General features: G+C 42.9%; 1 protein-coding gene across 3 annotated transcripts in view; it reads right to left on the minus strand.

Moving 5' to 3' along the window:
* PRTFDC1 (phosphoribosyl transferase domain containing 1) overlaps positions 1-16,720 on the minus strand; it is a 514,552-nt gene that overhangs the window by 4,892 nt on the left and 492,940 nt on the right. For all 3 annotated transcript variants that reach the window (XM_068235653.1, XM_068235651.1, XM_068235650.1), the window contains exons 7-9: positions 15,308-15,390; positions 10,673-10,716; positions 1,378-1,454 (exon numbers count right to left, since the gene is read on the minus strand). In XM_068235653.1, the coding sequence (XP_068091754.1) occupies positions 1,378-1,454; positions 10,673-10,716; positions 15,308-15,390 (204 nt within the window). The remainder of the gene's footprint in view (positions 1-1,377; positions 1,455-10,672; positions 10,717-15,307; positions 15,391-16,720) is intronic.

Here is a 16,720-nt window from a genome sequence, read left to right on the forward strand (position 1 = left end):
AGAGTGGTGAGCCGAGTGGAGGTGAAAAGTAATGGGCCTTCCTCCTAGGCGTCCAGTCTCCCTTGCACCAGCAGTGTCCCTTATGCTGACACAGAGATGAGACACCACTGGAACCAGAGAGATGGGACGCCTGAAAGGTGGATCGCATCACTGGAGTGCAGAGAAAAAGAGTGTGTTACATCTCCTCTCTTCTCACCACTATTGGCTTGGAAAAAAGGGCGCAGGTAGCTAGTGGACAAAAAAAGGGCGCCGCCATTCACTCCCATAATAAATAACGTTTAATGGTCACCGAACAGGAAAAAAGGGCGCTGGAGATAAATAACGTTTTACAATTGGCGCCCGGAGATTTTTAATGTTTTATAACTGTGCATGTGATGATTTACGTTTAGAAAATGCACCAGTTACGAATAACGTTTATCAAAATACTAAACATATTTAACTAAAACATTAACATTTTATTCCTTAGTTTGTAAAACATTATTATTCACAAAATAAAGCGATCAGTACGTAACTTTAAATTGCAATATATTTTTTACAGTCACTATTTGTAAAACATTATTATCCAAATAATAAAAGTGATCACTAAGGGGGGTGGTTAGGTTTAGGCACCACCAGGGGGGGGGGGGGTCTTAGGTTTAGGCACCATCAGGGGGGGGGGTCTTAGGTTTAGGCACCACCAGGGGGGGGGGGGGTCTTAGGTTTAGGCACCACCGGGGGGGGGGGGGGGGGGGTCTAGAGGTTAGGGATAGGTAAAGGGAGGGTTGGGTGTGACAGTGGAGTTAGGTATAGTTTTAGTAAAATTTTAGTAATACTTACTGATGTTTTACAATACTTGTTACGAACGTAGTTCTATTTATATCATCGTTATAAACAACATTTTCAGATTTTATTATAAGAAGAAACCATAAATGAAGGTTAATCACAATAATATACAATTATAACGATTAAACATATAATTACGTTTGTTAAAAAAAAAAGAGAATATAAGTTTCACTTTTGAAACAGAGAAGATTAATGTTTTCACTATTGCCGATTTCATACACATTAATGATTTATAGATTTGTAAAACATTATTTGTACACTAAATACAAAACAAAATCGTTTACACCCAGCGCCCTTTTTTCCTGACGCCCTTTTTGTACGTATGCGTCTCTGGTTGCCTAATGCGGGGTGGATGCCGACCCAGGGGTGGCCGGGGCCCGTTCTGGATGCTTTCTACAGCGATTTGAGGCAATATGGGGTACAACAAGGACGCAGACCGCAGACAGGGGGTATCAGCTACTGATTGGGATGAAGTTCAATCTTTGGTTACAGTTAATCTCCAAGTTTAGTTTTTTCCTGGCTTTAGGGTTCTAATATTCTGTTCACTCTACTTACATGAAGATCTCGGAAGTGCTCGTTGTAATCCAGTGCATAACCGACCACAAATAAATTGGGAATTTCAAACCCAGTATCTGCAACAACAAAAACAGATATACAAAATTTGCTTAACTGGGAGAGATGAATTTATGCTGTATATAGATATGAACTATGCAAATCCGTTGATACTCTTCGCATTATCTGAATATCTGCTGCACAGAAAGAAGTCTCTGGACTTGAGTACTATGTAGTACTACATGTCTGCTGTGGCCTGTATCCAAAAGCCATTAGCAGCTTTCTCTGAGAGGAACAATTCTATTTTATCTGCGAATCCAGCAGGATGCTGCCACCAAGTGGTGAAGATGTGGAAACAAAGGTTCATTTTTCTCCCCCTTTTTTTTTTTTTTTTTTTTTTAAATTTGATTTGAATTGCATAAAGAACCAGGTATCATTGTATAGAGTATATTAAAATATCCTTTATTCCAATACATTTTTGAATTTATTTTTCTTAAATATAAATGTTAAGAAAATATATCACATTTTATATTTGGGTTGTTTGTTCTTTACCAAGAAAAAAAAACAAAACTTAAAAATACTGCAACCAGCAATGATCAATAATTATGGCAAAAATTACTAGTACATGCACAAACATATTCTTGTGAAACTTTATTAACTGAAGAACCCTGAACAGAGAGTTCAGTTAACTTCAACTACTTCTACGTAATAATATAGGCACTTTTGTATAACTACCTCTGCATAAAAATACAAACAGACAAAAAAAAAAAAAAAAAAAACTGAAGTCTACAGGCAAACTACTGCACCAAAGTTATTCTTAGTGTGGTCAGGCCCTACTCAAGAACATCTGTATTGCTAGGTACACACGATGCAATTTAACAGATTTACTGTCAGATCAACTACTTCCAACATGTCCAATCGATTTTCCATTAACTTCTATGAAAAACCATTCAAAAAACCAATCGGAAATCAGATCGGATATGTTGAATAATCGATCTGACAGTAAAACTGTCAGAAATTGTATAGTGTGTAGCTAGCATTACATTTGTGGTCACTAGGGATGGTCAGTGAGATGCAAAGGGTTCTTAAAGGGAAGGTTCACGCAGTTAAAAAAAATCCAAATCCACTTACCTGGGGCTTCCTCCAGCCCGTGGCAGACAGGACGTGCCCTCGGCACTGCTCCGCAGGCTCCCGGTGGTCTCCGGTGGCGCGCCCGACCTGGCCAGGCCGGCTGCCAGGTCGGGCTCTTCTGCACTCCAAAATGTGCCTCACGGGGGCGCGCTGACGTCATCAGACGTCCTCCGGGCTGCATTGCGCAGGCGCAGAACTACTGCACCTACGCAGTACAGCCCGGAGGACGTCTGATGACGTCAGCGCGTCCTCGAGGCGTATGTTGGAGCGCAGAAGAGCCTGACCTGGCAGCCGGCCTGGCCAGGTCGGGCGCGCCACCGGGAGCCTGCGGAGCGGCGCCGAGGGCACGTCCTGCCTGCCACGGGCTGGAGGAAGCCCCAGGTAAGTGGATTTAGATTTTTTATTTTTTTATTTTACCGTGGATCTTCCCTTTAATGCAAAATTATGCAAATCTAGCAGGCAAATATACATAGTTAGAAAACAGCCCAATGAAATACTATCTTGGTGGGATCCGGTGATCTATTTTCAAGCTGCACACACTTGTACGATCCTGCAGCAACTGTGAACTATTTGTATCTCATTTATTATTATTATTATTGATTTATAAAGTGCCAAAATATTCCACCACGGATATATACGCTGTACAAAATAAGAAACAAACATGGGGTACATAATAACAGACAATAGTGTACACCAATATACAAAATACAGAATTGGTAATTACAGTAACAAAAGTAATATGATAAGTAAAATGTATAACAAATTCCACGACACAAAAGGGTGTTTTTAGCTCATCCAATAAGGAGTACAACTTGGCCAGAGGTCAACAGAGCTTTGAGGCAGTGTTGAAAGTTATCAAAGGTTGGAGAGTGACAGATGTGTTGTGGTAGGGAATTCCGGAGGAAGGTTGAAGTACATGAGAAATCTTGTATACGTGAATGCAAGGAGCTGATTCTAGAGGAGGACAAAAGAAGCTTGTGCAGATCCGAGATCGCGGTTGGGTTGGTATCTGGAAACAAGTGAGGAGATGTACAGGGGAGAGAGATTGTGCAGAGCTTTGTAGGTTTAGGTGAAGAGTTTGAAAATGGATCCTCTCGTTAATTGGCAGCCAATGAAGTGCCAAATGAGATATTATAAGAGCATGGACTAACATTTTAGTTGTGTCCTGAGTGAGAAAAGATCGGATGAGAGGTTTTTGAGTGGAGATGACAGGAGCTGGTTAGGAAGATGTGCAGAATGAAAGAGAAAGATGTGTTCAATATTACCCATAAAAAGCATAAGTTTGCTTTCTTAAAACAGAAAGTATTTGCGATAATTCAGGTTGGAGTGAGCTCTGAGATGTCTCCCAGAGCATCACTGCTGAATATATGCAAATTAACCATTGTTGCCCCTAGAAGCTAAACACACCTCCAGATCCGCATGGAATGTAATTATGTGTCAGCTGTTAATTATACAGAGCCACAATAATCCAACATGCATATAGACTGTTTCAGACTGGTTGGTCTTCATCAGTGCATGGCATAGATTAATGTGGCTCTATTAAGTAGGACTTGAAACACCCAGAGGTACAGTCTAACCAGCAAGCTCATGGTGACCCAGAACTCATTGGAGTGTGTGAGGGGCTACAATTGACTTAAAAGCCTCCTTACTAAAATGCTATTGAAAGCATACGTTTGCTTTCTTAAAGATAACATGTATAAAAAAAAAAAAAGTTCCCCCCATGGTACGCACCTCGGGAGGGGGATGCCTCAGGGTCCCAATGAGGCTTCCCCCACCCCTGTAGCTGCAGGCAATCCAGTGCTGTCTCCCCCGGAGTGTCCCGGAATCTTCCCTCGACAAGCCTGACAAGCGCCGATTTATTTACCTTTCCTGGCTCCAGTGGGGGCGCTGTTGCGGCTCTCAGCACGGAGATAGGCGAAAATAGCCGATCTCTGTTGGGTCCGCTCTACTGCGCAGGCGAAGGAGACTTCCGCCTGTGCAGTAGAGTGGCCCAATAGCGATCAGCTATTTCCGCCTATCTCCGAGGCGGAGGGCCGAAACTGTACCTGCGCTGGAGCCGGGAAGGTAAATATTTACATCCCCGCTGTTCAGGGAGCTTTATCTCTGCCGCCGTGGGACCAAGGAGGACGGGGAAGCCTTAATAGAATCCGGAGGCTTCCCCCACCCCAGGTGAGTACCCCCCAGGGGAGGTTTTTCTCAATACAGGTTTTGTTTAACCTCCTTAGCGGTATGGACGAGCTGAGCTCGTCTATTACCGCCGGAGGGCGCCGCTCAGGCCCCGCTGGGACGATTTTCTTAATTTTTTTCCAAACACGCAGCAAGCACTTTACTTGCTGCGTGTCTACTGTGATCACCGCCGCCTGCCGCCGATGCGCCGCATTAGAGGCCCCCCCCCCCAGACCCAGTGCACAGCCCGGCCAATCAGTGCCAGGCAGCGCTGCGGGGTGGATCGGAACTCCGGATGACGTCACGACGTCGATGATGTCATCACGATCAGGGGAAGCCCTAAAGGAAATCCCGTTCATAACGGGATTTCCTTATGGCGAGTGCGCCGGCGGCGATCGGAGGGATGGGAGGGATAGCGCAGGGAGGGGGGCATCATGTAGTTGGCGCTAGGCTAGCTACATGATGGGGATTAAAAAAAAAAAAAAAAAATACTGCTGCGCATCCACCCTGGCGATCTTAACAGAACGCCAGGGTGGTTAAAACAGAAAGTACTTGCGATAATTCAGGTTGAAGTTAGCTCTGAGATGTCTCCCAGTGCATCACTGCTGAAATATGCAAATAAACCATGTTGGATTATTGTGGCTCTGTATAATTAACAGTTGACACATCATTGCATTCCAGCGGATCTGGAGGTGTGTTTAGCTTCTTAAGGTGGCCACACACGATACAATAAAATGATCCGATTTTACAGTAATTCGATAAAAACGATCGTATCTCTCGAAAAAAATCGAAAGCTTTTTTTTCATTCGACTGAAAAATCTGATCGGATTTCCCGTTTTTTTCGATTTAAATCGATCCGGAATGCCAGATATTTCTCTTCAATTTCTACTAAAGATTGTATGGTGTGTGTTGGATTGCTAATTTATTAATATATACCCCCTAGCAATTTTCTCTGAGTTTCCAATCATTTTTATCATAATTGAGGAAAAAATTGAACATAGGTGTGTGGTACATTGGTCAGATTTTTGAAATGTTACAATCAGTCAGAAAAATTGATTGCAATTCTTAAATTGAACAGATATTTAAAAAATTGTATGGTGTGTGGCCACCTTAAGGGTGGCCACTAATGATCCAATCTTACCAAATCTATGTAGTAGAAGAGTAAACGGAGTGAATATATTGAATGAATACTATAGGCTTTCCCTTATATTACATAGAAATGGTAAGATTGGATGAAAAAGATTGGATCATTAGTGGCCACCTTTAGGACAATGGTTAATTTGCATATTTCAGCAGTGATGCACTGGGAGACATCTTAGAACTAACTCAAACCTGAATTATTGCAAATACTTTCGGTTTTAAGAAAGCAAACTTATGCTTTCAATAGCATTTAGTAAGGAGGCTTTTTGGACCATTGTAGCCCCTTACACACTCCAATGAGTTCTGGTTCGCCATGAGCTTGCTGGTTAGTCTGTATATTACTCATAAGTATATAAAATGTGGTCGACAGTATCAAAAGCTGAAGACAGATCAAGAAGGAGGAGTATGGAATAATGACCTTTGGATTTAGCTGTAAAAAGATAATTGGCCACTTTATTAAGAGCTGTGTTTGTGGAGTGGTTAGAGCGAAAGCCAGACGAACTGATCAAGCAGGGAGTTAGGTAAATAATGTCTTAGTTCAGCATGTATATGGCGTTTAAGTAATTTGGAAGTGACACAGGGCAGTAGTTGGTGAAATTTATTCTTTCTGGTGGTTACAAAAGTATGGGAGAGAAAGAAAGAAAGCTAGATGAGACAAAAGGAGGTAGAGAGAGAGGATGCACTAGAGGTGGAGAAATAAAAAAAAAAAAAAAAAAAAAAATAAAAAAAAAAAAAAAAAAAGGTTAAAGAGATGGAGATAGAGAAAAAGTAAGAGGCAGCAAAACTGGGAGGGGGGGGGGGGGGGGGGGAAGAGAGAGAGAGAGAAACAGTTGACGCAGAGAGAGAGAAGGATAATAGAATTAGAAAAAAGCAAAAAAAAGAGTAGAGAGAATATACAGTGAAAGAGGTGGGAGGAGAAAAAGTGAGAGGTAGCGAGAACGAAAGCAAATTAAGTAGAGAGAAAGTGAAAGAGAAATAACAAAAGTAAAGAGGGAGAGGAAGCAAATAGATGGAAAGAAAGAGAAAAAGGAGAGTAAGATGAAGGTAAAGTAAAAAAAAGCCAGCGAACGATGGAGGAGAAAATATATGAAAGGTGGAGGACAGAGAAAAGGATGGAAAGAAAGAGAAGAACAGGTGAAGAGGAGATAGAAAGAGAGGTTGAAGGAGAGAAGGGAGACCGAGGAGGGTGAGAGCCCGGAGAACTATACATTGTTTCCACTGTTTAACACTGTGGTCCTCAAGTGGTTAATTAAGACAATGGTAACAGGTCCTCTTGCCGGCTTTCAGGCCATGTGTTCCGTAATTTATGTTCTTTGCAAAGTGATGAATATGTAATATGAAGATGGATTTCAGGTAACAATTATAAGTTTTTAAAGTCTTCAAAGAATATGTAGATTTGAATGAATCATTTTCTCTTCTATTGCTGCGAGTTTGTTTTAAACTCAAACTTCAAAGCTTTATTGTACCAGCAAAATAACAGCATGAAAAAAGAAGGAGCACACACACACACACACACACACACACGTTTTAGCAAATGAGGTTTCAGTGAATGGTTATTACTTCCACGCTGCGGGACGGGCGACTTCTGAGGCTTTTGGAAAACGCTGACTAGACACTAATCCCCGGCGCTTCAAAATAATGTCACTATCAGCAGCACACAGCTTTGCCTTAAGGGCACATCACATTGATGGAGCGGCTGTGCGGCCAGCTCTGCAAGGTGAGCAGGGACTCTGGTTAGCTATTTGCACCTGGTGTAAGAAAAACAGCAGTCTCCACATTTCAGGAAGACCGTGTAGAATCATTTACTGCATAAATCCTATTTTTGATTCAGGCGTTGCAGACGGCTGCTCTTTTCATTTAGGGAGAAAGTCCACTTTTGTAACAATCTGGTCACAAACCTATATCGTTGCGGCACACATCTCTTTGTGATGTTATTAACCCTTTAGCAAATGTATTTATAGGCTTGCAAGTGCTCCAGGCAAATTTATTTTAGCACATTTTTCTAATTAGAACTGCTGTAATGTGTATTTATGACCACTTGTCACTAGTAGGCAGTGTGAGACAGAGGACTTATTCTTTATATTTTCTGCTAGTAGAGAGAGATCAAAGCATTCCAAGAATTTACAGCACGAGTTCTGCCGACCGAGGTCAGCAGCAGTGCACTTATCTCAAACAAAATAACTCTATTGAAGCTGTTAATGGGCTAAACGTGATCTTTCCATTTCAATCTGCAATTACATACAAATTTTAAAAACTGGCAGCAGGTGAAAACTTCTCTGCCGAGTAGGTTTATAAGAGACACCCTTTAATGTAATTGGTTGTTACTGATATTCTACTACCAGCAGCTTTGTGATGGTCTCATTGTTGGATATTCAGCAACGTTTTCCCTTTTCCTAGAACAGGGGTGTCAAACTCAAATACGAAGTGTGCCGAAATTAAACACTAGGACCAAGTCGCGGGCCAATCTCAATGTCTAGTGGCCACCTCCCTCTCTTATAAAGTTCCCTGGTGTCTAATGGACATTCTCCCTCCCTATAGAAGTTTTCTGGTGTCTAGTGATCCCCCTCCTACCCCTATACAGTTTTCTGGTGTCTAATGGTCCTCCCTCCCCTATTCAGTTCCCTGGTGTCTACTGGCCCTTCTCCCTCCCCTATATAGTTCCCTGGTGTCTAGTGTCCCCCCTTCACACCCCTAAACAGTTTCTTGGTGCCTAGAGCTTTACCCACCCTTCCCCATATGGCTTCCCAGGTGATCCAGGGCTTAACTCGCCAGTTTAACTTGCCTGGTAATCTAGAGAGGGCCAAACATAATGCAAAGTAAGGAAACCACTTGAGGGCCAAATCTGATTGCTCTGAGGGTCAAATTTGGCCCACGGGCCAGAGTTTGACATGTATGTCCTAGAAGAATCCCCTTCTGATTCCTAACCCCATGGATTAAGATGAAATGGGGCCTTAGGCTAGGTAGTAGCTGTTGCTCCCTCTTATTGTCCTTTTTGGTAATCTGAGGTGGAGAGCAGTCAGAGATGGGCCCCAGGATCCTGCCTAGGTTGCATTGTGGATGATCCTGCTTTGCACAGACTCCCTTCTTAAACCTGAAATAAGGGGGATATGGAGGCTAACATTTATTTTTAATTGATTCCAGTTGCCTGGCAGTCCTGCTGATCCTCTGCCTCTAATACTTTAAAGCAGTAGGATTAGCCATACTATGCCAGGGAAAAAAAACATATATAAGTAAATACTTGATCTACTTACATGACACGTATTGTACTGTCCATGTTTTGATTTCAGTGAATGCTACATAATAAATGAAGATAATTCTGTTCCTGGTGGGAACCATGTCTTTTTCCCAAAGTTTGAGACTAAATCCTGATGTCATTTCTACCCTTAACTAATTTTTTTTTCTTTTCTCCAATTGCTGAGTCACCTCAGCCTTGCTTATAAACACAAGTGAGCAGAGGATGAGGTTTCAGATAAGCAGCTAGGCAGAGAAATAAATGGAAGAAGAGGAATATATTATAGATAAAAAGAAACCCCAGTATTCAACTGTTTGGCACTGACTATTAAAGGGCCAGTGTTCCTAAAGTATGTGATAACTCCAAACCAAAACAGCAGAAAACGTTTTGCAAGTTTTGAATGCAGGATTAGCATCTTTATCACTTAATACACTCAGACCAGTTGCTGCTGAAATTTGATTTTTATGGTCACAATCCCGCTTTAAAGCCTGGTGCACTCTATCAATTAGGATTGGCCAATCACTGACTAATTTTTCCAACTCCATATAGTATGAGGGTCAAAAGATATTGAATACTATGAGCAGTGTGTGTAGGTAAACCCTCATTTGACAAGGTGGTGGTAAAATTGGTCAATGATTGGCCATTCATAATTAAAACTGTGTACCAGTTTACATACATCCAATTTTTACTGGCCAATTTTACCACCTCCATGTAGTATAAAAAGTTACTTACACAATCAGTTCATAGTATTCGGTATTTACTAGCCCTGCCCTTCATAGTACATGGAAGTGGTACAATTGGCCAATCACTAGCCAATCAAAATATGACATCTGAATGCAACCTAAACCGTAAGGGGGTATCAAGGGCAGAGAGAAAAAAAAAAAAAAAGTCACCAGTGGCGACACAGACAACCCTAAAAATCTAAAACAAAACCCTTTCCATTTTATTCAAACCTAAAATAACTTATTTTCTTGGAGTCAGGCTGTGTTCCCTTTAGAGTGGAGAGAAGCCATTTTTTGGGCCGTTCTCTGCCCATTGCTAATCGGACAGTGAACAGCTCCTATTTTATAACAGGAGGCATTCACACTTTTTACACTGCAAGAGATCCGCGGGATCCGTTCTGGTAAGCGGGCTGCACTTCTGTGCAGTTTGCAGTAATCCCGGGCAGGCGGATGCATTCCCCGTATAGCCTGTGCAGAAGCACATCTGCCCCGGGCTCCAGTCGCATCACTACAGACCATCGAAGCGGACGCTACACTGTTCACACCCACTGGCCGCATGTGATCTGGCATTTTTATACATAGAAGCCGTATAGAAGCCATATAGCCTATGGGGAAGTGCATCTGCCACGGGCTCCAGCCAGACCACAGCAAACCATCGGAGCGAATACTACACTGTCCGCTCCCGCTGGCCTCACGTGGTAGTGGGAACAGAGCCTCAGGCTTGAACTATGCTTCTAATAATTCTAGTGTGGCCTGGCATGTGTGTTTGATTGCACTGAGCTCCGGGTGGTGCGACTTGTGTGTGTTTTGGCACAGCTACTGCCGCCTGATAATCAGGTTCAGATAGTGACATCTCTGAGGAATGCAGTGACACAAAGGAAAATAACGCACACATTGCATGACTCACAGTCTGGCCTGTATTTGTTATCGCCGGATCTCTTCACCAGTAAGCTGCAAGCACAAAACACATGAAACTTATCAAAGAAATACTAATACGTTTATTGCAAGGTACTAACTCACAGCACACTTATCACGTTATATTGTATAAGAGTTATTTAAAGCTAATATTTGCAAGGTTCAATTAAGTATAAAGGCTGCATACACTCACAGGACTGATGCCTACATGGATCAGGCCTCAATCCCTCAGGGCTACAGTTTAGGGCCGGAAGATAGCCATACATCTAACGATTGCAATGGAAACAGAGGCGCCAGCAGAGTAAAAATTGATCATAGGTAAAAACAGATAAAAGTTGGGGGGCAAGGATGGACTTATCTTCCCAAAACCAAATACAACCACTATGTATGGTTTAAACAAGATTTAATTAATACTCCAGAACAAATGCAACGCGTTTCGCGGGCCGCTTCCTCAGGCTATAATACAGATAGGAGTAACTCAGAAGTTGTGTAGCCAAGTACAGCGCCTCTGTGCCGTGCGTTGTATTTGTTCTGGAGTATGAATTAAATCTTGTTTAAAGCGGTATTGTCACCATAAAAATCAAATTTCAACAGCAACTGGTCTGAGTGTATTAAATGATAAAGATGCTAATCCTGCATTCAAAACTTTTTTCTGCTGTTATGGTTTGGAGTTTATACATACTATAGGAACACTGGCCCTAGTGCCAAAAAGTTGAATGCTGGAAGTTCTTTTGAATGCTGGTAGTTCTTTTTATCTATAATATATTCCTCCTCTTCCATTTATTTCCCTGCCTAGCTGATCACTTGTGTTTACAAGCAAGGCTGAGGTGACTCAGTGATTGGATGTGTAAATAAATAAAAAAAAAAAAAAAAAACACTCTGGGAGGAGGGCAGCTAATGAATACACAATGAGCAAGAGAAGGGAGGGGGGGGGGGGGGGAGAACAAGAGTCAGGGAGGATATGATGTCAGCATTAGCTTGGCAAGATGGCCACTGCCTAGAATAGGATTTTCTGCTTTTCCTTTGTAAAATTCACAGGAATCATTATGTGGATAGCACAATACATCTGTTATGTAAGTAGAGGTAGTATTATCTACTTATATATGTGTTTTTTTATTTCTAGGTTAGCATGAGTGTCGCTTGTTCTTTAAACCATACATAGTGGTTGTGTTTGGTTTTGGGGCGGAAAGTGCCCCCCAACGTTTATCTGTTTTTACCTATGATCAACTAACTCTGCTGGCGCCTCTGTTTCCATTGCAATTATTGTTATCCACCTGGTGGAGGGGTGAACACCCCTTCTTTCCTTCTACAGAGAGTGACTTTTTAGCCTGAGTGGGGACAGGCCTAATATCCCCATAAGTGCTTTAAGTGGTTGCCTGAACCCGGCAACCCATACTTGTGAGTATATTTCTTATTGCTGCTACCTTGGCATTCCTTTATCATCAATCATACCCTATTGGGGGCTCTCGATTGTGTTTTTCCTTTCTTTTATATACATTTAGCGATGATGAGCAGATTCAACCAAGAGACAGAGCTCTCTCTGATCGAATCTGATTAGAGAGATAGGTTGGTTGCCAGTACACCACATCCGCTGCCTCCATCGCTGCCCCCTTAGTGTAAATGTGCCCCACATGAGTGTATTTATGCTTTACCTATCCACTGTCGCCTACTGCGGTGCACATCTGTCTTCCGCTTCCTTCATTTGCACTCACGCTGCCGGTGTATGGCACGTGGTGCATGTGTGACATTACATACAGGCCATGTGCAATACACCAGCAGAGTGTGCTGTGCAAATGGAGGAAGCCAAAGACGGATGGGCACCGCAGCGGGAGACAGGTAAAGTATAGTCATTTGCAATATTTTAGCTCTTCATATGGCAAGATCGGTTAAAGCGGATCCGAGATGAAAAACTAACTAGAACAAGTAACTTGTCAATATATATCTTATCTAACGTTTAGTTTACACAGCAAATCTAGCTGCAAACCGCTTTAATAGAAAATGATTATTTCTTCCTGTGATACAATGACAGCAGCCATGTTGTTTGTAAACATTACACAGAGGCAGGCTTATCTGTATCTTGAGCACTTAGCCTGTGAAAAGAACGAATCCTCCTCCTCCCCTCTGCCTCTGAAATCAATGGCTAGTAACACCTCCTCCTTCTCCTGCCCAGAATGAGCTCCCATGGGCCCTTGCTACTGCAAGGCTCTCTGAAAACTGTGGGTGGGGCTTATTTAGTTTATAGGGAATTAGAGCATTAAAACAAAAGTATTTGGCTTGAGGAATGCCCTATAAACAATAGGAAAGAAACACAATTATGCAATGAGTAAAAGTTCATCTCGGATCCACTTTAACATTACAGTATTACTAATGATAAGATGGTGTTATGTCTGGTACACACTATGCAATGTCCCTTCAGATAGAAAGGTCAAATCCATTATTTCCAACAGGTTAGATCTGATTTCCGATCACTTCCATACAAAATTGATCGGAAATCTGATCGGACCAGTTACCAAAAAAAAAAAAAAGTTATTTGACCCGACAAGAAATTGCATGGTGCAATTAGTTACTGCAGATAAAAATTATCTGTGTGTGTGTATTTATAGACTGGATCAAATTGGTCATGTTTCTTTGATTCTCAGTGTATCTCGCTATATGTATAAAGAGACTCTGAAGCGAAACAAAAATGGCTATTTTTACCTGCTAGTTCGCTTCAGTAGTCTCAGATATAAACCACTGCATCCCTGCCGCAAAACGAGGGCTTTAGACCCCCCAAATCCCGGGGCAAACATCCACGACCATCTTGGTCGTGGATTGTGCTGCCCTGAGAGGCAGAGCTTTATGCTGTAGCTCTGCCTCTCCTGCAGTCAATCGCCGTGCGGATCTCCGCCTCTCCCCCACCCCTCTCTGTGAATGAAGAGTGAGAGGGGCAGGGAGAGGCGGCAATCGACATCAGTAGAGGCCGAGCTGCAATTGAAAGCTCTGCCTCTTTCAGGAAGCACCGGCCGGATTGTCCCCCGGGGATATGGGGGGGTCTAAAGCTCTGGTTTTGCGGCGGGGATGAGGCGGTTTACATCTAATGAGAGTACTACAGCGAACTCGAAGGTAAAAATAGCAATTTTTGTTCGCTTCAGTCTTTCTTTAAAATGATATTATTTTGCTATAACTTATTTTGTATAATGCTTATTCAGTATAAATGCTGTTTTATATGATCTCCTGTTTCTTGACCAATAAACAACATTTTGAATAAGAAAAAATAATATAGCGAGTAAACCGTCAGAATACTTGTGTCAACTTTTTTTTTTTTTTTTTTAAAGAGCAAAATTCTAAAAATTCTGTTCACATTTAAGAAATCCTGTCTATTATTGATAACAGATGTTGGCTAATCAATCAGCCTCTGCAGAAAATTAAAGTGGACCTGAACTCAGAACTTCCTCTCTGCTCTAAAATACAAGCAACATCATAATAACCTTTAAAGAATACCTGTAACAAAAAAAAGTTCCCCTGGGGGGTACTCACCTCGAGTGGGGGAAGCCTCCGGATCCTATCGAGGATTCCCCCGTCCTCCTGTGTCCCACGGCAGTCTCACTGTGCCCCTCCGAAAAGCAGGGAAGTAAATATTTGCCTTCCCGGCTCCAGAGCAGGCGCAGTATCAGCTCTCCGCTCGGAGATAGGCAAAAATAGCCGATTGCTGACGGGCCGCTCTACTGTGCAGGCACAAGTCTCCTGCGCCTGCGTAGTACAGCGGACCCAACAGAGATTGGCTATTTCCGCCTAACTCTGTGCTGAGAGCCTCAACAGCGCCCCCACTGGAGCCAGGAAAGGTAAATATATCAAGTCTTGTCAGGCTTGTAAAGACAGGATTGCAGGAGACTTCGGGGGAGTCAGCGTTGGATCGCCTGCAGCTACAAAGGAGGGGGGGGGGGCCTCATTGGGACCCTGAGGCTTCCCCCTCCCGAGGTAAGTACCCCCCGGGGACCTTTTTTTTTATTACAGACTCTCTTTAAAGAAGAATATTTATTTGTAACAGCTGATACAAATCCTGCAGCATATGTGCAGTGTGTCTTCTTCCTGCTTTCATGGAAGCAGCCATAGGGTTAACATCCTGTGTTTACAAATTAGCTGTTAATGCAAAGCAACAGGAGTAGCGCTTCAAGGCCTAATTACAGAGATACGCTATTGGATCTTTTTTCCTTTTTTGCATATACGGTGTTGGCCACTTGGAAAGTTACATCTGGCAGTGTGAAGATTGCGAGAGATTATAGGACGATCTTCTTATCTCCACTGGTGGTAACAAGGACAATTAGGCCTTGAAGCGCTACACTGGTTGTTTTGCATTAACTGTTCAATATCACTATATTGTCTAGGAGAGCACTCCACAGATTGTGCAATTTGTTGATTTTTCAGGAGTGCATACTTACTTGTATTGTTTACAAATTAGCTGCTCTGCCAAGGCAGCCAGCTGAGAGATCGAATTACACCTGTGACTAGTCACAGATGAGGGGAAATTAGGCTAGACTCTCTAAATACATACAGGGCGCATTTCTCTCCATTTTCCTTTTGTCCTGTGCAAGAGTTCAGGTCCACTTTAAAGAGGTAATAAAGCAAGCATTTTTCACTGGACACCCACCTTGCCACTTTCACCATTTTGGGATTGTATTTCTCCAGGTGACTGAGGAGAGCCTCCATCGTCCTCCCAGTTCCTATAATATCCTTTGTATCATAAACAAACATATCAGCAAATCAGAGACAAGAATTACATCTGGATGGTGATTTGCGGTAATGCCAGTAAATAAATGATCTAGGCCGGATCGCTGTATCTGGATGTCCTAGCCGGGAGCACTTCACAGGTGAAAACCAACAACTGTACTTAATGGGACTCCGAGCACCTCTCACGGATATGCCTTTAAAAAGACCAGTACTGCAAAGTACTTAAAGATGCATACCTTTCTGTAGCTTGTGCTCTCCTCTTTCATTTGATGCCCACATTGCCGTTCTACACCAATAGTTTTTGTTCGACTTCAATTTAAAAATCGTGGCTGCCATCTTGGCTATGTTATAACTTCCGGGTCACTCCTGTCTTCTCTGTTAGAGAAGTGCATCACTGAATGAAGCAGGAAGAGGAAGTGACACGCATGGCCATTGCAAGAGGCTCCTCCAGAGGGGTCATAGCACGACTGTTGGAAGTCGTCTGGCTTAAAGGCATGCCCATGAGAGGTGCTCAGAGTCCATTTAGAAAGGGTTCTGTGGAGGGTATTAAAAAACAAAAACTGACACTTACCTGGGGTTTCTATCGGCCCCCTGCAGCGGTAACGTCCCGCGCCGTCCTCCTACGATTCTTCGTTCCTCGGCACCGGTCCCGGTCTATTCATTCGTTTAACTAGACGAATACTGCTCGCTCCCATCTCTGGGAGTTTACTGCGCAGTACAAGAAAACCTCATACTGCGCCTGCGCAGTAAGCTCCCAGAGATGCGAGCACGCACGACCGCAGTTGTATTAGAAGACCGGCGGCGGGAAACGGAGGATCGTAGGAGGACAGTGTGGGACATGACAGCTGCAGGGGGCCGATAGAAGCCCCAGGTATTTGTCAGTTTTTCGTTTCTAATACCCTCCACAGAACCCCTTTTAAATGCATAAAATATCCTTAAAAAGCAGAACCCCATCCACTGCTATGTGGCAGGGTAGGTTGAGAGTTTGGTATATACCTGCCTGTAGGCAGTCACTGGAAGAAATCAATGAGCAGACTGATTAAAAGCGGGGGCTCTGCTCTTCCGTTTTCTGCAGAGTAGAACAGTTTAATATTTGCCTACTTCAGCCACACGCTCTACAGTGTATGCTGCATACTCCTGGCTCTGAATATGCATGTCGTGATTGGAAGCTTGCGGTATTCAGCATAGTGCGCGCAGCTGCTGGGAAGAACAGAAGAGACCTGATGCAGTGCTGGAGCAGGTAAATATTACACTTCCCTGCTGTACTAGTAAGTGAAATGTGTATAAAGAAGATGAGCACATGTTTTATCAGCCACACAAGGGAGTTTGATTC

Source organism: Hyperolius riggenbachi, chromosome 5 (assembly GCF_040937935.1).
Source record: "Hyperolius riggenbachi isolate aHypRig1 chromosome 5, aHypRig1.pri, whole genome shotgun sequence".
NCBI classification, from domain to species: domain Eukaryota; kingdom Metazoa; phylum Chordata; class Amphibia; order Anura; family Hyperoliidae; genus Hyperolius; species Hyperolius riggenbachi.